This window comes from Xenopus tropicalis, chromosome 1 (assembly GCF_000004195.4).
Source record: "Xenopus tropicalis strain Nigerian chromosome 1, UCB_Xtro_10.0, whole genome shotgun sequence".
Lineage (NCBI taxonomy): Eukaryota > Metazoa > Chordata > Amphibia > Anura > Pipidae > Xenopus > Xenopus tropicalis.
The window spans coordinates 81,127,744-81,150,620 of record NC_030677.2 but is presented as its reverse complement, the minus strand read 5'-3'; the positions used below and the strand labels follow the sequence as shown (position 1 = coordinate 81,150,620).

The following is a 22,877-nucleotide window of genomic DNA, read 5'->3' as shown; positions in this document are numbered from 1 at the left end:
TATATATACAGTATATTTTATAGTTATTTACATGTGTTAACATAGCCATCAAGTCCTTCAGGTTACCCTGGAGTTACCCGGTTTTGTGCCCTGTCCCCTGGTCTCCTGTCACAATATGCCATCCCCCCTTATTTTTTCAATTTCCAATTATTAAGTAGCTGTGGATGGGCCTATGCACATGTGCAGTGGGAATTCAAAAGAAGCATTTGGGATGTCACTAGGCCATGCCTACATTTTTTGGCCTTTGTGTCCTGCCGGTCCCCTGCTATATACTTTGTGCGTCTCTGTGTGCTCCCTAAATGAATATTGTATACTACACCAAGTAGTAAAGAATGCACAAGAATTTGTTTATTTTTGTCTTTCATTTTGTGTATAGTTTAGTGTATAGTTACTGGCTAAATAATTGAACTATAAAAGATATAAGTCATCATGTGCTAAATGCTAAAAACAGTATGCATGATCTTGTCATTACTACATAACTATATGACCCCTATGGTGAGTATAGCATTGATCCTTTTTAGATTTTACTGTTTACTTAGAAAAATTACTGTTTTCTTAAACTTTTTAAAGGACAAGGAAAGGCTAGTAAAGAGTTAATCTCAAGCTGCAGGCATACCTTCAGTTCTCTCAATAGTGCCCTTAAGTCTCCCCATATTTCTCCTGTTCAGATGATCAGAAGCCAAACAGGAAAAAAAAAAATGCTGAGCTGTGTAAAGAAAGTTCCCATAATGCCTCACTCCTGCACAGACACCCAAACCAAGTGAACATGCTCAGTTAGTTAGACTATAGGGCTGATTCACTAAAGTGCATTAAAACAAGTGCTATTTATAGCATGTGTTAAAAATTTTATCGCTTCTTATGTTTTGTGACTTAATGCACAATTTACTAAAAGGAAAGGCGTAAAAATTTAGACGTGTTGTTGTTTGCGTTATTTAAGTCACGATGAGCGTTTTTCTTGCGTTATTTTCCACGCGTGTGTTAATTCCTGCTGTGCGCGATATATATCTTCGCTTGCTATAAAGCTCACCAACCATAATTTTCTTTAAGTACCCCCTGCCCCAAGTAGGTGTTAAACTTTGCACAGACTAATGCGATATTTAGTGAGTTTAACGCTTCATATGTGTTTGTGAATCATGCGTTAGTATGCGAAGTAACGCATGCGTTAAAATTAACGCATATCAGTAGCGCGTGATTTAACGCATGCAAAATTACTTTGATGAATCGCTCGTTATTTATTGCATCAATTTAAACGCAAAAAACCATGCGATAACACTTATTGACCCCTATGAGTCAGCTTCCTGCTGATTGGCTTATATCCACATTCCTAAGGGGGGGTGTGAGTTCTTAGCATTCTTGAGGGAGGGGGGAGCAGGAGAGAGGAGAAAGCTGAAAGCTGTGAGTCTCTGGCACAGGAATTACAGATAAATCTTTTGACAGAGAACTCAGTGCAGCGTTACTGTGAGTGCTTATGGCTGTATTTACATAGACCTTTCTGATAAAGCTTACTTAGTTTTTACCTTTCCTTCTCCTTTAAGTTTCAAATTCTCTCTAACTGCAAAGATGGCCTGTAATATGATTGGTGACTTTTTACATCTGTCTGCTCAACTCTTATGTAGAGGGTTTCTGAATGACAGGGTTGCCAGTGATGTCATGGGGCAGAGCAGCAACGTCACAGGTGGGGCCAGTGACGTGGGGTAGGACCATGGCATCACAGGGGCTGGACAATGACATTGTCAAATCACTTAATCAGTCAGGGGGAGTCCTATCTAGATTTCTTTAGTTGGAGAACTGGGCAGGCAGTACTGACCCTCCAAAAACTGGACTGTCCGGATCAAAACAGGCAAAGTTTACTGCAGTTCTAATAACCCATAGCCACCAAATATCAGCTAGATTTCATTTGATTTACTGGCAGGGGATCCTAAATATTGGAACTTTAGGTGCATTATAGGGGCCTGAAATTCAGCGAGCAGCAGTGTTGGGTGCAGGCCTCCCTATCCATAAAGCCTATGTCCTATAAAGTCTTTGGCCTACTACATGCCCCTCAAGAACACAATGCTACTAAATGCAGGCAAAGCTGTTCTCATGTGGATGGTTGCAGGTTTTTGATATTTGAAACAATTGGTGGGACCATTCGCCAGGAACACAGATGGAGTTTTCCGATAACAGTTCAGACTTGTGGTGACAACTACTACTATGATGAGGAGGGATCTGCATTAATTCACGGCAGCTTAGTGGCATTATGTTAAGGGATAGTTGTTGGGGGCAAAATAGCATGTATGACATAAGCCAGCTGGGACAGTAGATATTATTGTGATAACTAAAAAAAAAACCAGTTTAACATTTCCAACATAAATACACTGTATTTTACTGAGCAAATAAGTTATTTTCTAGTATAAGCTTTTGTTTAATTAGGATCTAGACAGTTATTTGTGTTTCATTATCTATTTTACACGCTTCACACTTACTATACAAAGGTTGAATAAAGGATAAAACAATACTAAGAGCAAGTCATGCAACAAGCGTGATGCACTGACATTAAAAGTTTATAGTGCTATTTTCTGTTCCATTAGGCAGCCAAGTGAGGGCACGTCTTTTTTACCTTGTATTTTATAGGCTGTAGTTAACAAGTCAAAACGAAAAAATGTGCCTTTGCATATACTTGTTGCCAAACCTGTTCTATTGTTTTCCAGAAACACCCCCCACACCCACTGTTTCCCTAAAAATAATCACATTCATCTTGTTATAGGAGTCTGCTGGGAATGCTTATGCAAATGTATGCAAAGATTGCTTCCAAAATAGACGAACACCTAAAATTCCCTAAATGTAATATTGAAAGTGAGGTTTTTCTTACAGACATGGAATTTAGTGCATATGCTTTTTAACCACAAAATGCTGTTTGTACATCTACCATTTAAAGCAGTGATTCCCAACCAGTGGCTAATGAGCAACATATTGCTCACCACCCCCTTTGATGTTACTCTCTGTGGCCTTAAAGTAGGTGCCTATTTTTATATTTCTGGCTTGAAGGCAAGTTTTGGAAGCACAGAGACACAAATTTACTCCAAGCAGAGCCTCCTGCAGGCTAGCAGTTGCCATGGGGCTACCAAATAGCCAATTACAGTCCTTATTTGGCATCCCCAAAGAACTTTTCTCATGCTTGTGTGTCTCACTGACACTTTTTACATGTGGCTCACTAGTAAATAAGGTTTGGGATCCCTGATTTAAAGTAAAAGAAAACACTGCTACACAAACAAATATAATGATCAGAAATAAAATGAGTAAAATTAGGTAATTATTAGGCTAAAGCCAGAAAGCTAGATAAAAACAGTGTTGGACTGGTCTGCTGTGATATTGGACTTTTCCTGGTGGGCCCTGATCTTCATTCACCTTTAGTGGACCCTTTGCCCGTTCTGGAACACGGAGCATTAACTCTTTCTTTCTTTTTTGAGGTTGCCCATTCTGAAACACGGAGCATTAACTCTTTCTTTTTTTTCGAGGTTATGCTTGGGTTTTATTTGTTCCAAGTAGTGAGAAATCTAAGAAGGAGTTAGCTCAGAGTCTGTTATGTGGTCTGGGAAACAACTGAGGCCATATTTATTGCCACAGATAAGCTGGAGAATCCAAGGAGGTTGATAAATATATATAGAGCTGGCAGGGGAGTAAGCACTAATAGAATCCTCAAACAACCATATAGTCTAGGCGGTAAACAGCACTGGGACAGAGGTGTTCATCTGCACACAGTCTGTTTGTCTGTGCTATTCTCTGCAGTCTGAAATATCCATTGCTTTTTGTTCTTACACAAGTACTAAACTAAACAGCACTGGGACAGAGATGCTCCATCTGCACACAGTCTGTTTGTCTGTGCTATCCTCTGCAGTCTGAAATATTCATTGCTTTTTGTTCTTACACAATTTGTACTAGCAATAATGCAACAAGCACAGCACAATGCAACAAACTGAACACCCAGGAGATCACAGGTGCCCACACAAAACTAGTCACAAATGTGTTTATTTGAAAGTTGCCACTCTGGTTGCTGTGATACCTCTATGTATAATGTTTTTCCCATAAACTTCAATGAACTGGAATCTAGTAGGCAAAAATAGTGCCTTCTGGGCTATATTAATCAACATTTGAACAATTAACCTCCCAAACATAGGGTCACCGGGAATTTTTAGGGCTTTGACTGGTGGGCCCTTGATATTAGGTTCTCTGTGGGGCCATTGGTTTCCCAGTTAGACAATGAATTAAAAAAATGAATCTTCAGTAATACCAGTTACAAATCAATTTTCTACACACACATACTTGTTGCTAAGAGAATGGCGAGCTTTCAACAGGCCGTCTTACCAGACAAAAGACAAAAGAGGCCTGAATCCCATTGTAAGTAGTATTAACAAATATTTATAAAGAGGCAACATATTATGCAATACTGTACAACAAACGGAACATTTTATATCTGGAATATATAATATTATACATTTTCCTTATTGTGCAGTGCTGATGCAGAGGCAACCATGTGTTCCTACACATGGGCCCCTGACTTATGGCCCTTTCCTTATGCATTCTTCATATTGAGTGAAGATACCAGTGATACATTCACAGAGCATTCAGTTCTCCTATAATGAGCAGAGGTTTAGGTCTGCTGATACCTAAAAGGGGGACCATCTCACACACTATGGTGTATATTTATTTTCACTGGGATTACACCTATATACACTGTAAACAATCTCAAGCAGGGGCGTTGCCGCAATGAGGTGAGTTGAGAAACTTGCCTCAGGCGGCAGCGCACAGCTAGTTACCAGGGGCAACAAAAAGCCGTTCTTTGGTAACTCGATGAGCCAAAATTCCGATGCGCCCCCCAACCCTGATACAAAAAGACCACTAAACCTAGATCTAAAGACCACTAAACCTTTATGGGAAGTTGTAAAACACAGAATTTCACTTTCTCCTTCTCAAGGAACTGAAGGCTTTTCCTCTAGAGGAATAGTGCAATATCCCAACACACAATACAGGACTTGGATGACAGGTTTCCAAGAATGACTAAAGCTGTTTTTATACCTCTTGTGTGGAAAGCTCCGATTTATGTGAAGGCTATCTCCCATAGAATCCATTTAAAGTAAATAATTACATTTTTAAAAGTATTTCCTTTACAGGACCCAAGCATTCCACCCCATCCTATAGATCCCATAGATATGCAATCATTGTTTGAAAGGAAATGAACAATAATATATCTGTAATAAATGCACTCAAATTTACCACATCAAACACAGATTATATCATTTTGGAAGCTTTTATTTTAGTTCATTCTGTACAATGAAGGTAGATTACATAAGCGTGAACTTTTATTAGATCTCAGCGTTACTGAAAGAAAATACCTTAAAGGAGAAGGAAAGGCTACGTCACTGGGGGGTGCCAAATTGTTAGGCACCCCCAATGATTGTAATCGCTTACCTTTTACCCCGGGCTTGTGTTCCTGTTAAAAGAAAAGGGCACCAGCCCGGGGTAGCTGTGAGCGAGTGCCTCCTCTTCCTTCGTCTGTGACTTGCGCATGCTCTGTAGAGTGAAAAGCTGAACTTTAACAAAAAAGCCGGATTTCTAACTCTACTGCGTGTTCGCCGGCCCCAGGATTCAGAAGACGAAAGAAACACTCGTTTGCTGCTACCCCGGGCTCCTAACAGGGGCACCAGCCTGGGGTAAAAGGTAAGAGATAAAAGTCCCGAGAGGGTGCCTAACATTTGAGACCCCCCAGTGATTTTTTTCTTTCCTCTTTTATAGTAAACATAGAATGATGGATCATTTTTTAAGATATGTTCCTGAGGGTGAATTTGATTCAGATGCTTAAGGGTTGTATTTGGCATAGGCAGTACGCTCAGGGCCACCATCAGTGGGGGGCAGAGGGGGTTCAGATGTGCCCTGTGAAATCTTCTGTGTCACAAAATTGATACAAATTGCATAAGTTACGTATAAAGTTAATTAGCACATTAATTAATTTTACTATTTTTATAAACGACTAGTTATTGGGCTCCACAGCAATATCATTGGGGCCCTAAACTTACACAGTTTACGTAACTTATGCATAAACTTACATAATTTCCATATCAAGCAATGACAGCCAGAGCAGAGGCAGGTAGGAGGGAAGGGGTTAAAATTAGGGCAAACTCTTTATATGAACTGCTTATTATAGAGTATCAGTCATTTATATTGCACACTCAAGGGGCATGGCCAAAATTTTGGTACTGTGTGCTTGTGTTCATAGGGGCCCCATAAAAAATGCGGGACCCCAGATTTTCTGATGGTGGCCTTGAGTTCGCTATCTGTACATTTAGACTTCAGGGAGATATTTTATACAGATACAAACTACTTTATTTAATGTTGCAAACCAGACTTTATGGAAAAGCTTTGGAGAATGCAAACTGCTGTAAAAGTAAGAAATGGCCTTAGGAAAAGGTAAGATAACTATATTGTTCCTTTGTCAGATAATATCTTGAAGCCTTTGTAGTATAAAACGAGATGATAAAAGAAACAATGGTTGTTCCTGTAACAATCTTGTGCTTTGATATTATTCAGGGGAAATCATATCCCGGTATTTTTGAGGCATATCCCTGTAGTAGTTCTATTTTATTCACTTATACTTAAAGTACATTTATCAGTATTTTCCTTCTTCAAAAAAAATATAACTGGGGTGACATATGACACATTTTTTTTTTATCATGATTCTGTACAAATATGAGTATGTGGACAGTTAAAATGAAGTATGAAATGTCTGTGTATATAGATGGCTAGCATATACCTCTGTTGAGATAGATAGTCTAGAAATACTGTAATATTTTAGCATTTCTTAATTAAGAAAATGTCTGCAGATGAAAATTCATTGGAGGCCGTGTTTTAATCCACATCAAATCTTCAAGGCTTCTGTACTTCTGCAGCTTTGCCATCTGAAAATGATAAATAATTTTAGTAACCCCCATTTATGTCAATGCAAAGGCTGTCATTAAATTGTTACAGCTGACTTATTCATTTGTGCAATCTCATTTCTGTGTCATGAGGTCGCCATATTTTTGGTGATCAAGCTGCAGTTTTGATTTGCAGGAATTCTGTGGTGGGTCAGTGAAATTCCATGCAGCCCTGATGCCAATTGTTTTGCATATAAGCTTTATTGGGGTTATGTAATAAAAGGCCCAGGTGCAGTAACCCATAGCAACCAATCAGCAGGCAGAATTTACTGGTCACCTGTTTAAAAACAAACATTGGTTGGTTACTATTCCTCGGCAGAGTGCCTTTTATTACATATAGGGGAAAATGACATGCTTTATAAGCTTTATACTGTATGACATACTAGGTTGTGCCATGGGTACCTCCAGCACTGGTTGTCCCTCTCTCCTTTAATGTGCATTAGTCTTTAAAAAGCTGGTAGTGGTGCACCCTGTCGTAACCAAGAAAGCTGATAACTTTTTGCATTCTGTTATACACAATGTTACCCTTTTATACTAGTCACAGATTCGTAATCTGCACAAATACATACTACAGATTGCACTGAAAGTGTGTATTTTGTTAAATGTTCTTTATATAACCATTTATTATTGCTAACTAACCACAACCATTTCCTCTGTATTATTATAATAAGAGCTTGGCACTTGACAGGTTACATATAAGGATGATTATTAATATAATAGTTATCTATAAACCAATATACATTGACCAAGGAGACAGTAGGTTAGAAAGTTTGATTCTCTTACATATGTGAATTATACTGATGGAAGAGAACACTTAAGGAGATTAAAATCCCTTTGTAGTTTCCATATTATGCACTATTGATTTATGTTTGCAGCCAACTGACTAGTGAGATGACATCTATCAAAAGACAAGTAGCTAACATAAATGCTTTCTTGAGATTGCTGGGTCAAGTGCATGAATTAATTACATTTCCTGAAAGAAGTAATAGTTCCTAGCTGAAAATGCTTTCTTCCCGAACACTGCTGTATATCCCTTTCTGACCCATTTGCTCACTACTTTCTTCATTTCAGCTCCTAACTTTCCACTCATAATAGAAAGTTTTATTCTGCATTAAGGGGCTAATTTATTGTTTATCGTTATCTTTGTGGTACAGATGCATACTGATTAAAAAGAAAAGTTAATTATATATTTCTAGTATGGAACATTGTGCATGCATTTTCCAGGCATTGCAATTTCACTGGGGATTAATTGTAAGGGAAAGCCCAGTTTGCTGGAGGTATGGTAATATATTAGGCCTCAGTTCTACCCTTCATCTTCTGTAACTGTGTAGTATTATGGAACGAAAAATGGGAAAATCTGACCCTTGTGAGAATAACCAGTAATATTCCAAGGGAAATATAAAAATGTAAAAGAGTTTTATCCAGTTTTGTACAACTAATGGAACAATAGCAAAAATACAGAATTCTAAGTTTGGGATCTTTAAAATGGTAGTTCGCCTTTCAGTTAAATTGTAGAATTTTATAAGCCTTCTCTAAGCAACTTTAAAGTAAGTTTTAATGTTTTATTGTTTTTAATTACCTGCTGTCTTCAACTGCCTAAGATTTCCAATGGGGGTTACTGACCCTGGCAGTCAAAATACTATTGTTCTGGCGCCTGCAATTTTATTGCTATTGTTACATATTTTTAAATAGACTTTGGTAATGCATTTGATACAGTACCAAGCAGAAGGTTACACGAAAAGCAAAATTGACCCGAAACATAATATTTTTTAATAAAAGTACTGTCACTATTTTTGCCAATCATACATGTATGGGATCGGAAACACATTATCCAGAAAGTTCTAAATTATAGGTTGTCTGTCTCCCATAGACTCCATTTTTATCAATTATTATAAAAATTATTTTTTACTTTTCTCTGTAATTATAAAACAGTACCTTGTACTTTAAACCAGATAACATATAATCCTTGTTAGAGACAAAACAATCCTATTTGGTTTAATTCATGTTTAAGTGATTTTTTGTAGTAGACTTAAGGTATGAAGTTCCAAATTACAGAAAGTAATAATAATAATAATTTCCCTTGTATGGAAAACCCCAGGAGCTGGACATTCTGGATAACAGGTCCCATACCTGTACTAAATTATGCAAAACTATAAATGCCATGCAGGATGCTGCCACTTTGCAGAGTGAGCTGACAAAATTGGGAGACTGGGCATCAAACTGGCAAATAAGGGTTAATGTTAATACATTGCAAGGTTATGCACTTAATACGACATAAATGTGAGTTACACACTAAATGGTAATGTGCTAAGGTCCTTCATAACTGAGAATAATCTGGGGATTTTTGTGGATAACTAGCAAGCTATTCCAGGCAGTGTCATTCCATGGTTCATAAAGCAAATAAAGTGCTGTCTTGCTTAAAAAAAGGACATTAACTCAAGGGATAAAAATAAAGTTTTGCCTCTTTATAGGTCTCTGGTAAGGCCTCACCTTGTATATGCAGTGGAGCTGGAGAGAGTGCAGAAACGTGCAACCAAACTGGTAATAGGGAAGATTTAAACTACGAGGTTAGACTGTCATGTTTGGGGTTGTTTTCTCTGGAGAAAAGGCACTTGTGAGGGGACATGATTACTCTGTACAAGTACATTAGAGGGGATTAGATAGTGGGAAATGTTTTTTATGTTTTTTTTCCCATAGAAAGGATCAGCAAGACAAGCTATTTAGATTAGAGGAGCTGAACTTTCATTTGAAGCAGTGTAGGTTGGTATTTACATTGAGGGCAGTGAGGTTGTGGAAAGCCCTTGCTAGTGATGGTAGATTCTATTAATGCCTTTAAGAGTAGTAAGAGTGACTTGATTGTCTTCTTGAACAAGCATCTACAGTTAGTTATTTATACCTATATGTACATATATATATACCTGTATATATACATGTATATATATATAATTATATTATATATGCTTATATATAACATAAGTATGTGCGTGCATGTGCACTAGGGTTCATATGGAATGGCTGAACTACTTACTATGATACTGAAATTTTAGCTCAGTATCTAGCATCAGCTATTGGCTGACATGCAGTAATTGTCAAAGCTCATTTTAGCTGCTTGCTTAATTCCTAATTAATCAGCGCTCATTCCTAACAGCTGAGCCAACACTGCACGGGTGTCAAGGAATTTACCACATTGGTGTAAAATAGCACAGCAACCCAATGATAAAAGAAACCCATGGAATTCAAGTGTATCATAAAGGCTTTTCCGAAAAACTGTAACTTCATATATTTATTGGGGCAGATGTTTTGAGGATTGAACTAGGGATTCCTTTTTTCTTATTTAACACACATTCCAAGAGTCAAGTGTTACCTGACACATTAAGACACCGGTGCTGTGTTAAGCACTAACACCTATCCAAATCAATAAAGTTAAAAAAAGAATAAAGTGCTACACCTTATGGGGCACATTTACTAATCCACGAATCCGAATCCCGAATGGGAAAAAATCGAATTGTAAAGAAAATGTTGCGACTTTTTCATCGGCGTCGTGTTTTTTTTCGTATTTTGCGCGAATTTTTCACCGCCGTCACGACTTTATTGTATTTCGACGGCGGCTAAAAAGTTGCGACAATTCGCGGAAAAGTCGTGACAGCGACGAAAAAGTTGCCACAATTCGCGGAAAAGTCGTGACAGCGACGAAAAAGTTGCGACAATTCGCGGAAAAGTCGTGACGGCGACGAAAAAAATCACAAAAATACCGATCATTACGGAAAAAACTCATTCGGATGCTTTTCGGACGTTCGTGGATTAGTAAATGTGCCCCTATGTGTTGTGCTTGACAATATTTAGCCATTAAGCTAAAATGCAATTATGCATAAATAGAATAGTAAATGAATAATGTCCAGTTGGCCCTTAAGTGTATTTGTTAGAATTCTTAACAATTCTTAATTCTTAGTTAATAACAAAACCAAATAAAACTTATAGAAATAAATGGCATAAGAGATATGCAATAAGTACATTTTAAGTTATTTACCTATTGTAGGAGGCATGATTCTTGAAGGCATGTGCTGTTCAGAAACTTGTTTATCTGCAACAAAATAAAATTATTAGAGCACAAAAATGGCGCACAATTGGAAGTTTAAATAAAATAGAAATAAAAAAAAAAACAAGTTAAAGGCAGGTCGGTAACTGAGTAACAAGTTTTTGAGGTAAATAGACTGTAGAATGACTAAAAATGTAAATGGTTAATATAAATGCATGCTAGAAACTCAGCACATAATATTCTATCCAGATGGAATGACTTATGTAGTTGGTAGTATAGCCAAACAAAAAAATTGTGTCAAATATAACCTACTTAATTAATCATAATAAATATTAAATGTTATTACTCATAATACCACTGATTACTGCAACCTACTGAAAACATTACTGCGCCACCTTGCCAGAAAAGCCTCACTGACTCACCAGCAGTCGCCAGCCATCCCAGTAAGTCATTTACAGCACAATGCATACGGATTTCTCAGAAAATATTAGGTCAAGATCACTGAATCTCTAAAGCACAATAAAAGGCAGAATCTCTAAAGCACAATAAAAGGCAGAATCTCTAAAGCACAATAAAAGGCAAAGTTGACATACTGTACAGTATGTTTGAATTATTGTTAAATGATTGAAAGCTGCAGTTCCCAATGCACTGCAATGGTAAAATTAATCAGTTTTGTAAAAACATTGCTGTCTGAACAAACAATGATTGCTAAAATGCTAAAAATATGATAAATGTATAAAATACCATAACTGTTTTTTAATGGATGACTGTAGGGATTATCATGACCCGTGGGTTTGTCAGCATCCATTATTTTATATAGCTTTATAAAAAGACCCAGTAAAACACTGCTTTTAATGTTCAAAAGAAAATATTATTTAATGTTGAACTTACTTTAAATATAAAATCACTTTTCAGGGTGCCTCTTCCAGACAGGGGCACTGCTACCATAAGGCAAATTGAGAACCTTGGCTCAAGCGGCAGTGCCCCCCAAGTTACCAGAGAATGGCTGCTTCTGGTAACCTTAAGAGCTGAAATTTCGGTTAGTAACCTAAAATTCTGGCTCCTCTAGTGCAGAGAGCACAATTTCGCTCTTTTAGCCCCTCTAGATAACAACAAGAGTACAAAACAGGCTCACAATGCACATTGCTTTTCAAGCATTCTAGTGTAATTGCACATCCTTCAACCTGACACAAATCTCTGCGCCCAGCTTTTGCATCATACTTTGTCCCATTACATAAGGGATAGCAAGAAGGACCAGCTCCACATCCTCCCTTCATTAGGCACAAAACGTGATCCAAGTGATGAATTCTGGGACTTCTAGTCTCACAATCTATAACTTCTCAGTAAAACAAGGTGAGGGAGGGCTTGAATGACAAAGGCAATCAAAGGCATTTTGGGGAAAAGTTTGTATGATGGAATCTGTGGAATCTGGTATGTCTGTAAAATGTATGTCTGTATGTTTATCTCTAGTAGTAGTAGAATTGGAGAGCTCAACTCTTTTTTTAGAATGAGCCTGTGTCAAAAAACACTTTCACGCAGACAAGCTCTCTGTGCATTGCACCAGACCGACAAGCATAGGCCCAAGCAGCACTGTGGTGCAGTTGAGTGTTTTAATGCTGAATGTGGAAAAAAATAAATTGAATTTATTATGATCTCCAGATTTTCTAATTAGATTAATTAGAAAATGCTTTCCTGTGCAATAGAACATGTAACTGTGCCTAATGGCAAAAGATGCAAGGCCATGTAATTAACTTCTGCATTATGGCGGCTGGTTGTTGGGGTAATGCAAGATTGTTCCGATTCAAGTAATGCAAGCCAAAGCAGGCCAAAGATAACAATTACTTATCTGTTGTTTGACAGCATCTGATTGGATGCTGTGGGTAGCACCAAAAGGAAATCTGACCTTGGCCTCTATGAAAAAGGTTTCATTTACTGATGCACAATAGATCTAACACAAAACTCTAATTGTAAATATCAACAATGTGAATCATAGAAAAAAAACGGTAATGCCAGTATCTGGAGTACTACTAATTAGTGCTTTGTTTAAGCACATGTGCCTATTTTACTTATAAATCTGCAGAACATACATACAGCATTCTTTTGGTTAAACAAATAATTGAAAACACCAGCTTTAGTGGTACCGGTACTTTAAGTACTCACATTCAAGTTATATTCAGCAGCATATTTTATTGCATGGCTGCAATTCAGATTTGTGTGTTGAACTGCTGCTAAGCATACGTGCTGACCTAGTTAGTCACTAATGATGTTAAGATGTCTATATCACTAACATACACGTCCTACTCTAAAGTCATTAGAGAAAGCACAAATCTCCATTATTCTGAATCTATGCTGTGCATAAGGCACAAGGGCTTTTGCGATCTTTATATCTATTAATAAACGCAAATGTGTAAAACAGACTGGCATTTTCTACAGACACAGCCACAAAATGCTGAAAGAAAAGATTTGCAGATCAATAGTAATGTCATTTTAAAACTCATATTTAATGGAATGCATTTTATTTTCATTAATTTTCCCTCCACAGTTGGAGGTAACTATATCCTTAAACTGCAGAATGAATACTTAACCTTTTAAATCTCAACTTGGTGGTAGGCTAAAAGCTGAGGGAACGTGACATGAAACCAAAATATATAATATTCTACATTTATTGTTTTAGTGGTTTTGAAACTGCTATAGAGCCAAAGACTGCGTACATAAAAGGTATGCAGTGACTGTCAACTTATGATGACCCTGGTTTATCGGAATTTCAAATTGGTCTGTCTTTTATTATTAATGTCTGGTCTTCTGCAAGAATTACATTTGCTAGTTGTGTGATGCAATACTCTTAAATTGCCTTTACAATTAAAGGCTGCCAGAGCAGACTCTTCTAAGAAGCATTATAGGGGGTCTTTCTTGCATTGTGTTTCAGGTCATTAATCTCTCTTAGATAGTGTCTCTTGAAAGAAAATGCTGCCTGCAGCTCATAATACATGCAAAGTGGAGTCATGCTCCCCAAAGCTCAGAGGACTATAGGTATAAAAGAAATTGTACAGATAGAAATATATTATAAATCATACATGAAATGCAAGAAAACATTTCAGAACCACAAAACTATGGGTCAGTTTTACCAGAACCCAAGAAACTGGTGTTGTTTTGCAATGCAGAAAGCTGTGGTATAACTATATAGGAAGCAGACCATGGGGTGTGCACAGTGGGTACAGGGGCGCTGCTGGCATGAGGCAAGGTTGAAAACTCACCTCAGGTGGCAACTACCTGCAAGTTACCAAGGGCAGCAAAAAGCCTCTCCAGAATTTCTGCTCTTCTAGTGCAGAGAGTGCTATTGCACTCCCTGGACTAGCAATGCAGCCCCCCATTGACCTGCTCCAATGGGAAATAAACAAAAAACAGAGGGACTGCAGCATCGGCTTCGGTGCCTTAAAGTCGCACTGAGTCCTGAGATGCCCCTAAATGGGACAAAGCAACTTCAATATATGTTTAGAAAAATATGTATTCCCAAAGTTTGAAGGCCCTTAAATGATTTTGCTGTGGGGCCACTGATAGGAGGTTACCTTAGGAAACCCCACAAACACCAGAAAAATATAGAAACTGTGAGTTTTTCCCTTCTATGAATTGTGCACTCAGACTGCTAGAATTGTGAGGCAGCAAAAGCAACACCTGTGCCAATGTTGGCCCTAAGTAAAAAGCAGCTTATAGTAGTTACAGCAGCCCAGAAACACAGGGGTTAATTGGTGATTGTTTGCTATTGGTTACTGATCAGGTGTGGAAGCTAAGGGCTCTGGCACACAGGGAGATTAGTCGCCCGGCAAATCGCCGAAATTGCCTCACGAGGCAACTTTGGCGATTTGCCGAAATCGCCTGCGCAGCGTGTGCCATCCCACCGGCGACTTACATTTTCGCCGGTGGGATGGCAATTCGGGGAGATTAGTCACCCGCGAACAGGGAGATTTGTCGCGGGCGACTAATCTCCCCGTGTGCCAGAGCCCTAATGCTTACTGGGTTTATTTACTGTAAAAACAGAAGCACACAATCAAGATTTTGGGACATAAATTGATTTCTTCAGACATGCAACATTTTTAGATAACTACTGATAGTTGCCTTTGGGAAGATGATTTGAATAAAATGTAAGTAAGTAATTTTCTTTCTTCTTTTCTTTTTGGTTGTGCTTCAGTGCCCCATCTGCAGCCACAGGGTCTGCTTATTCTTTTGTTAGGTTGTTGACTACTACGCCTTCCCATTTTCAAATAGCCCAACTCAAAGTGAAGTCTTTAAAAGCAATTACAAATATGTTACAATTTTTTAGCAGTTTCAAAGCCGTGAGTTACACAATAAATCAATCTAAATGCATTTTCTATGAATCTGTAAATACACAGATATATTTTCCTTTGGTTCTGCAGGCTGAACATAATGATACATTCTTTTTATACCATCTGTTGAGTGTTTTTCACTCTTTGCATTATAAAGAAGACAACTTAATAACCATGACAATTACTTTATTAACCTTGCGAATAGCTGGGTAATTGCACAAATTAGAATTTTTATATCTATTCCAAACAGCAAAAGAATGAAAAGAAGCAGATAATTAATGAACTGAGAAAATTGGGAAACATGCTAAGCTGTAGTATGCTGTCATATATCAGTAGAAGACACAGCATAGCTTTAAATTCTGGTTGTATTTCCTTAGTAAAGATTGCTAGCCTGTTGAAGCGCATAATAATATTGCCTAGAAACCTGCATGGAGGCTACTCAAGTAAAACAAACACTTTGTAGACTAAGATATTTTTCTATCACATCACTTGTTGCTAAAGTACAATATTCCCCAGCAGATAACAGCGATCAAGCACACTGATCTGGCAGAATGTTCCTTCACCCATGCTTTTATGATATTAAATTTGGTACAAATCCACTTCAGTCTTATGAATTCCTCAATTGGTCTCTGACTTTGAGTACACATAGATCAGTAATGGCAGCTATAGTATTAAATCTTAGTTTAGCACATCCAGTCTAATGTAGCATCCAATAAATGTTATTTTGTATATGTGATGCCTATCATAGGAGATGCAAACACACCAATTATGCAGATATAAGTAATTGTGACCATAGTTTAGATCAGTGCTGTCCAACTTCTGCGGTGCCGAGGGCCGGAATTTCTCTAGCATACATGGTGGAGGGCCCCTAATGGAAGCCAGTTTGACAACTCCCCCTTTAGCTACACCCACTTCAAACCACACCCATTTTATCACAATGGTGGTAGTGCAGCAAAAACCCAAATGCTTGGTCCTCACTGCGAGGATATCAACCATCATTGATATGTGAAACAATTATATTATGTCATATTAAGACATATGCCTTCAATCCATATGCCTCCTCCACCTCCCCTTTGGATAGCACAGCTACCCCCCGCACATAATTACACACCTTAGGGACCATTTAATGGCTATTTCCAACTGCTAACAAACCCCTGCCAGGTTCACCTCCCACAGGCAGCATAGGGTGGGCAGAATATGGCACACATAGGCAGCACTCTGCCTGACATGCTGCCTGTGTGTGCCATACTCTGCCTGCCCTATGCTGCCTGTGTGTGCCATACTCTGCCTGCCCTATGCTGCATGTGTGTGCCATACTCTGCCTACCCTATGCTGCCTGTGTGTGCCATACTCTGCCTACCCTATGCTGCCTGTGTGTACCATACTCTGCCTGCCCTATGCTGCCTGTGTGTGCCATACTCTGCCTGCCCTATGCTGCATGTGTGTGCCATACTCTGCCTACCCTATGCTGCCTGTGTGTGCCATACTCTGCCTGCCCTATGCTGCCTGTGTGTGCCATACTCTGCCTGCCCTATGCTGCCTGTGTGTGCCATACTCTGCCTGCCCTATGCTGCCTGTATGTGCCATACTCTGCCTGCCTTATGCTTCCTGTGTGTGCCATACTCTGCATGCCCTATGCTGTCTGTGTGTGCAATGCTTTGCCTGCCCTACCCTGCCTCTGTGTGCCATACCCTCCCTGCCCTATGCTGCCTATGTGCCATACTCTGCCTACCCTATGCTGCCTCTGTGTGCCATACACACAGGCAGCATAGGTCAGGCAGTACATACAATGTCTGAGGTGTGAACAGGAGACCAATGTGGGTGATTACAGCCTTAGCCTAGGGTGTGAACACTGCAGGGGGTGAACAATGCAGGAATTAAAGGAACAGTAACACCAAAAAATGAAAGTGTATAAAAGTAACTAAAATATAATGTGCTGCTGCCCTGCACTGGTAAAAGTTGTGTGTTTACTTCAGAAAGTCTACTATAATTTATATAAATAAGCTGCTATGTAGCCATGGGGGCAGCCATTCAAAGGAGAAAAGGCACAGGTTATATAGCAGATAACAGATAAGTTCTGTAGAATACAATAGTGTTTTATCTGTTATCTGCTATGTAACCTGTGCCTTTTCTCCTTTTTCCAGCTTTAATGGCTGCCCCCGGGGCTACACAGCAGCTTATTATATAAATTATAGTAGTGTTACTGTAGCAAACACACCAGTTTTACCAGTGCAGGGCAACAGTGCATTATATTTTTGTTACATTAAAGCTCTTTCATTTTTTGGTGTTACTGTTCCTTTAAAAGGTGTGAACAACACAGGGGATTACCATTTTAAACAATACAGAGGGATTACAGCCTGAATCTGAGGTGAGAACCATGCAGGGGGCCAGTTAATCTCAGTACTGATACCATTTAAAGACTACTCAAAGGTAAGCCATCAAAGCAGCTAGACAGGTGGGGGGGCCACACAGAGGGGGGCCGCGGGCCGCCAGTTGGACAGCACTGGTTTAGATAATCTATCTCTTAGATATCCTTTTTGCTTCATGTTTTGAACTATACTGCTACAGAGACTATTTGTGATTCTTATGTATACAATGTTGGGCATTGATTGTCTAATGGACAGTGCTGAAAAAAGGGGAGGCTATTATTAAAGCCTTTTATATTAAAGATCTGCATTAAAATCTCTCACTCCTATACAATTTGATTATCGGCCCTTCCCCTGTGCATTTTGAGTTTAAGAGCAGATACAGATACCATAAATTGTTCATTATTTGGGTTTTGTTGGTGAATCAAAATAATCTGTTTTGATCTTTTATGTCATTCTCACAGGCAGCCATGGGACAGTATGGACATTTGGCTTGCCATAATTGAGCAATGAAAGAATGCTGCAGGCAATTTTTTTTTTATAAGAAAACACAGTGACACCCAGTTTCACTTAAAGCAGCTGTGTGTCTGTGTTTAATTCACTTCAGGGAATTCTATACAGCATATACAAACAAATCCATGTTCATTCTTCTAAAACCAGAAGAACACCTGTTTTTTTCCAGTTCTGTGGCTCAATAACCAATAAAGTAAATATTTCCACTTTGTGGAGAATATTCCACAATATTTTTTGTGTATTTCTCAGCTTTCTCTGCTGCATCTTTTTTTTTTCACTTTATTGGGCAGAGTTCACTCCCATGTCAATTAATTGATTGATTAATTCCTGCACCTCTACTGGCTTTTCAGCCTGAATAAACACAGCCTCTATTAATCTTCAAATCTGCTCTGTCTCATAGAGCATTATGGGGCAGATATTGTATAACTTCCTTCTAGAGTTTTTCCCACTTACTGACCCACACTACCTACCTTTCTAAATAGAAAAGTAGAAGGATAAAAGGTCAAAATTTTAAACCCAAACATTACATTTAGAATGAACATGTTTCTTCCATAAATTTGGCCTGCACTATACATTTAGTATTACTCTCCTGCTCTAAGCAATTCATGTTGCATCAATGTTTATATTTTCTTAGGAGCTCTGTGTAATAAAAGTAATGATAATAATTTTGTCATAGCAACACTGAAATATATAGTCTTGAATGCCACAAAATGCTTTTTGACAGAGCACCCTGTAATTGGCCTGTGCTTTTGCTTTAGATTCAGCTGGTTTCTAAATTGTCCATAGTGTGTGCTTGCTAGCTTTTAACTTACCATCTCCCTGCAGTAAACTGGAGGAGCATTAATTAAACAGCATGTTGATGCTAGGCTTGATCGTGCTTCCACCATTTCTTTCACTTGGCTTGTGGATAGTTTAGGAACTCTCCTGCTGAGAGCTTTGTTCAGCCTGCGACAACAAAGAGATCCACATTTGTTAGAAAAGGCTTAAAAACAAAGCTGAATTCTGGTGCTGCCTTAATACAGATTCTGAATATATAAAAAAAAATTCTGAATGATAAAATTTGCTAAATATTATTTTTCATGAGATTTGGAGTTTACATCATGTAGTCCTATAAGGCCATGTGCATATGGAAAGCCTGCAGCCTGACTTAAGCTGGCCACATACATAGCAATTTTCGATCTTTTGTGTGACCGATAGGCACACAATAGAAATTCTACCTACTTCTGCCGATTTAGCTGAACGTAGATTTTGCTTGGGCGCCTTCAATGGTGCCCGATCAAAATCTTTTAACCCGCCCGATCACAGCCTCATCGAGCCGCCATACACGCACCAAATATTGTAAGAAACAAGGTTTTGTACAATATCATTGGTGCGTGTATGGCCACTTGTATGTACTATGTTCCAGTTAGTGACGATCTGTCCCATTTCGCTTCACTAAAAAATGTATACAACTGCTGAAAAATTTGTGAAATTTTTGACATGACTAAGGGACAGATTTATTAAAACATGAGTTCGAATCCCGAACGGGAAAAATTCGGATTGGAAACAAAAATTTCTGAAGATCGCAAATATCACGAAAATGCTTACGAAAAAATCGTATTAGTCAGGATAATATCGTATTGCCGATCCGAAAGTCACAAAATTTTTGTACCGAACAATTGTAAACAGTGGCAAAACCAATCCAATTTTTTGTGTGCTAAAAATTTCGAAAAAGCCACGCAAGCGTAGAAAAAGTAGCGGAAAATACGAATGGACCGATCGAGTGAACAGTTGGAGCGTTCGTGGATAAGTAAATGTGCCCCCAAGAGTTATCCTGTGCCTATAATGTTGCCTTAGCATGACACAAATGCCTGCATGAACATTAAAAGGCTTTATTAGAAAAAAAAAAATTTAGAACATTTAGTCAGTTTTGTTGTTGACCCTGGTAACCATGTTTAGTTTCTGGCTGAAAAGACACATTGTTGGAAGTATAATTGTTCAAATTATCCTTATGACTGACTGAAAAATTGCTTAGAGGAGGTTCATTTAACACATAATAAAAGTTAATCTGAAGCTGTGTAATCGTATTTTGGCTGATATTAGGCAATGTCCAGCTAGATGATACAAAGCTTGGGGGACACGTGATTTTAACACACAGGATGAGCCTTTGCTAAAGGGAAGAGTGTACATGAGAAGTGTTGTGGAACTTCACCACTCCGCTGCCAGATGTAGTAAGGGTAAGAATAGGACGCCAAAGAGTCTTTGCAAATAACTGGAACTTGATTTATTTGTAGTAGAAAGCAAATGGTCCCAAGGGTTTCCACCTCAAATGGCCCGGATCCCTACTTCCGACTTGAATCAGGAAGTTTGAACTATGCCTCATTTCCCTATTGCTACTTCACTACGGCAGCAGAGCCTTGCGAGAACTGCTCCCACTAACTTCTCCTTGTGAAGCACACAACAGCTCTTTGTAAATAATCCTGAACCTTCTCACGTTAATAAAACATGTTCTCACAAATATATAACCTGCAAACTGACTTACATTCATTCAGGGGATGCCTGCTCCTTGACTTATTTCCAGAGTTATGGCTTTTGTCTATGGCTCGATGCTTATCGGCCTAGTTGGTTTAGGCTCCCTGGAACACAACCTTCTGATGAAAAGAGGAAGGCCAAAGAGGTGCCAACCTCCTGCCAGACACATCTAAGGGCCAATAACTTCACATATGTAAATAGGATAATAGGTAACATGTACTTCTCCATAGTAACAGCAAACTAGGAAGTGGTAGGGTAAGGCCATAGGGATTGTTAACCCTATGGGTCCCTACAGCTGAGTTATGGGAGGTTTGTAAACAGCATTAAGAAAAGTATGGTTCCTGATATGTTTATATGAAGAACAGATCAAACAGAAAGAAAGCAAGTTTGTATAGTATCAAGATCTTACCTTTCCTTAAATTCTAGGAATGGGTATTTATGGTAATCTCCACACAATTCAGTTGCCTGGCTGATATATTTATTCATTTCTTCATTAAGCTGTGATTTCTGAAGAAGAGAACAGACATTTTCCATTTATAGGGCATGCATACCTGTTCAGTATGCCATTATAGCCCTGCAGAAATGACATTGTTTCCCTATTTACGTGCTGTTATCACCACCTCACCACCATTTTATATTCTGTTCATAATCCCATCACAACTAACCAGGAGGGGTGTGGACTAAGAGTAAAAGGGGTCCATGGTGTTAAAAGCGCTGTGGCCAGCCAAACTCCATTAACACTGTACAGTTCATACTTTGTACCTTGAATTTTTCATATAGCCTGTACAGTTGCTGGCTGGCTATAGCCTGTCTATTCAGGTATACTTTGGGGGCAAAGTAACCCTTTAATAATAAATATTTTGTCATGAAATTATAAGATAACGCACAAAATGAAAATTATACACACACACACATATATATATTGTTGTGAAACGAAAAATTTGATTGAATTAAGCCAAAATAAAGCCAAAGAGACTCATATATGAAACTACTACTGCAGCTACCCATTGAAACCAATAACATCTGTACATTTTAAACTTTACAGTAGATTGTTGAAAGATAATAATTGATTAGTTGCTTGTGACAACTCCACTTTGCACAACTCTCAGGCTTGTAAGGCTCCAAAGAAGCAAGGCCTTATTGTATATGGTCATTAAAATTCCTAAATCATATCTAATCAGATTTAGTACTGTTAAATTTAAAATGGGGTGGGTTTTACTGAAACATGTCCAGAGTTTGTTGTGGGCCAGGGACTTGGGCAAATTGTGATGTGAATATTTATTAAAATTCTTTAGACTTATAAGGACAAGTGTTCTCCCTATTGTCATATTTCAAATTGAGAGCTCCACTGGCTTTGATTGGATGTATTGCTTCATCCAAAACTAGCATGCAATTTTATTATTCATTGTATTATATGTACATATTTACATACAGCTATTTCTAGTTTATGATTTATAATTTCAGAACCACCATTGTTTCAATAACTAAGGCTTCAGTAACAGGAGCATCCATACAGCCCAAAGCTACAATACCTTGTTTTCCAGGCAGACGTTAGGTGTTTGGGAAATACAACATCCATTTACAAGCTCTTTAAAGGAATCATAAAGCTTATTGATAAACAGTAATGGCAGTTTTGTGTTTCTGCGTGCCCGTTCAAGAGTGTATCTGGAAGTAAAAACAATACAAATTAAACCAAATCAAATTCATTATATTTATTCTTATTAAAGGGCCAGTAAATCATGTTATCCTACATGTACTTTGATTTGGTTCAAAGAACAAATTTTGGTGTGGAGCACCAGAGAATTTTCCAGTGTGCTTACATCTTTGTGGACCTTAGCTATGGACACCATTCGGCCATTCCTATTTCCACCATAAACCTATAAAACACCATTTACATCTGTTACAGTTTGCATGTAACTGTTGTGAAAGGGCTCATAATGGACCCTAGGAGGCCCTATCTGATACTGAATATGTATTATCTAAAGTTCCATAATCTGCTTTGTTCTGGAAACAAATAGAAGATGTCTGCAGATACAATACCTTACAGCTAAAACAGAATGATCAATAATTACCTGCAGGGTAAGGTGCAAAAAAACAGGATCAATTTGCTATTTTTTTTGCTGTTCTTTTTCCTTTCTCCCTCCTTGGAAAATAGAAACTCTTTCTTGCAGTGTAGTTT

The 22,877-nt window shown here is 38.3% G+C and overlaps 1 protein-coding gene across 1 annotated transcript in view; it reads right to left on the bottom strand.

The window, feature by feature from the left end:
- Positions 1 to 5,273: 5,273 nt before the first annotated feature.
- gc (group-specific component (vitamin D binding protein)) overlaps positions 5,274 to 22,877 on the bottom strand; it is a 75,001-nt gene continuing 57,397 nt past the window's right edge. Inside the window, 5 exon segments of the mRNA NM_001015745.1 lie at positions 5,274 to 6,932; positions 10,978 to 11,031; positions 19,000 to 19,132; positions 21,108 to 21,205; positions 22,231 to 22,363. Of these exon segments, the coding sequence (NP_001015745.1) occupies positions 10,978 to 11,031; positions 19,000 to 19,132; positions 21,108 to 21,205; positions 22,231 to 22,363 (418 nt within the window). The 3' untranslated portion in view covers positions 5,274 to 6,932.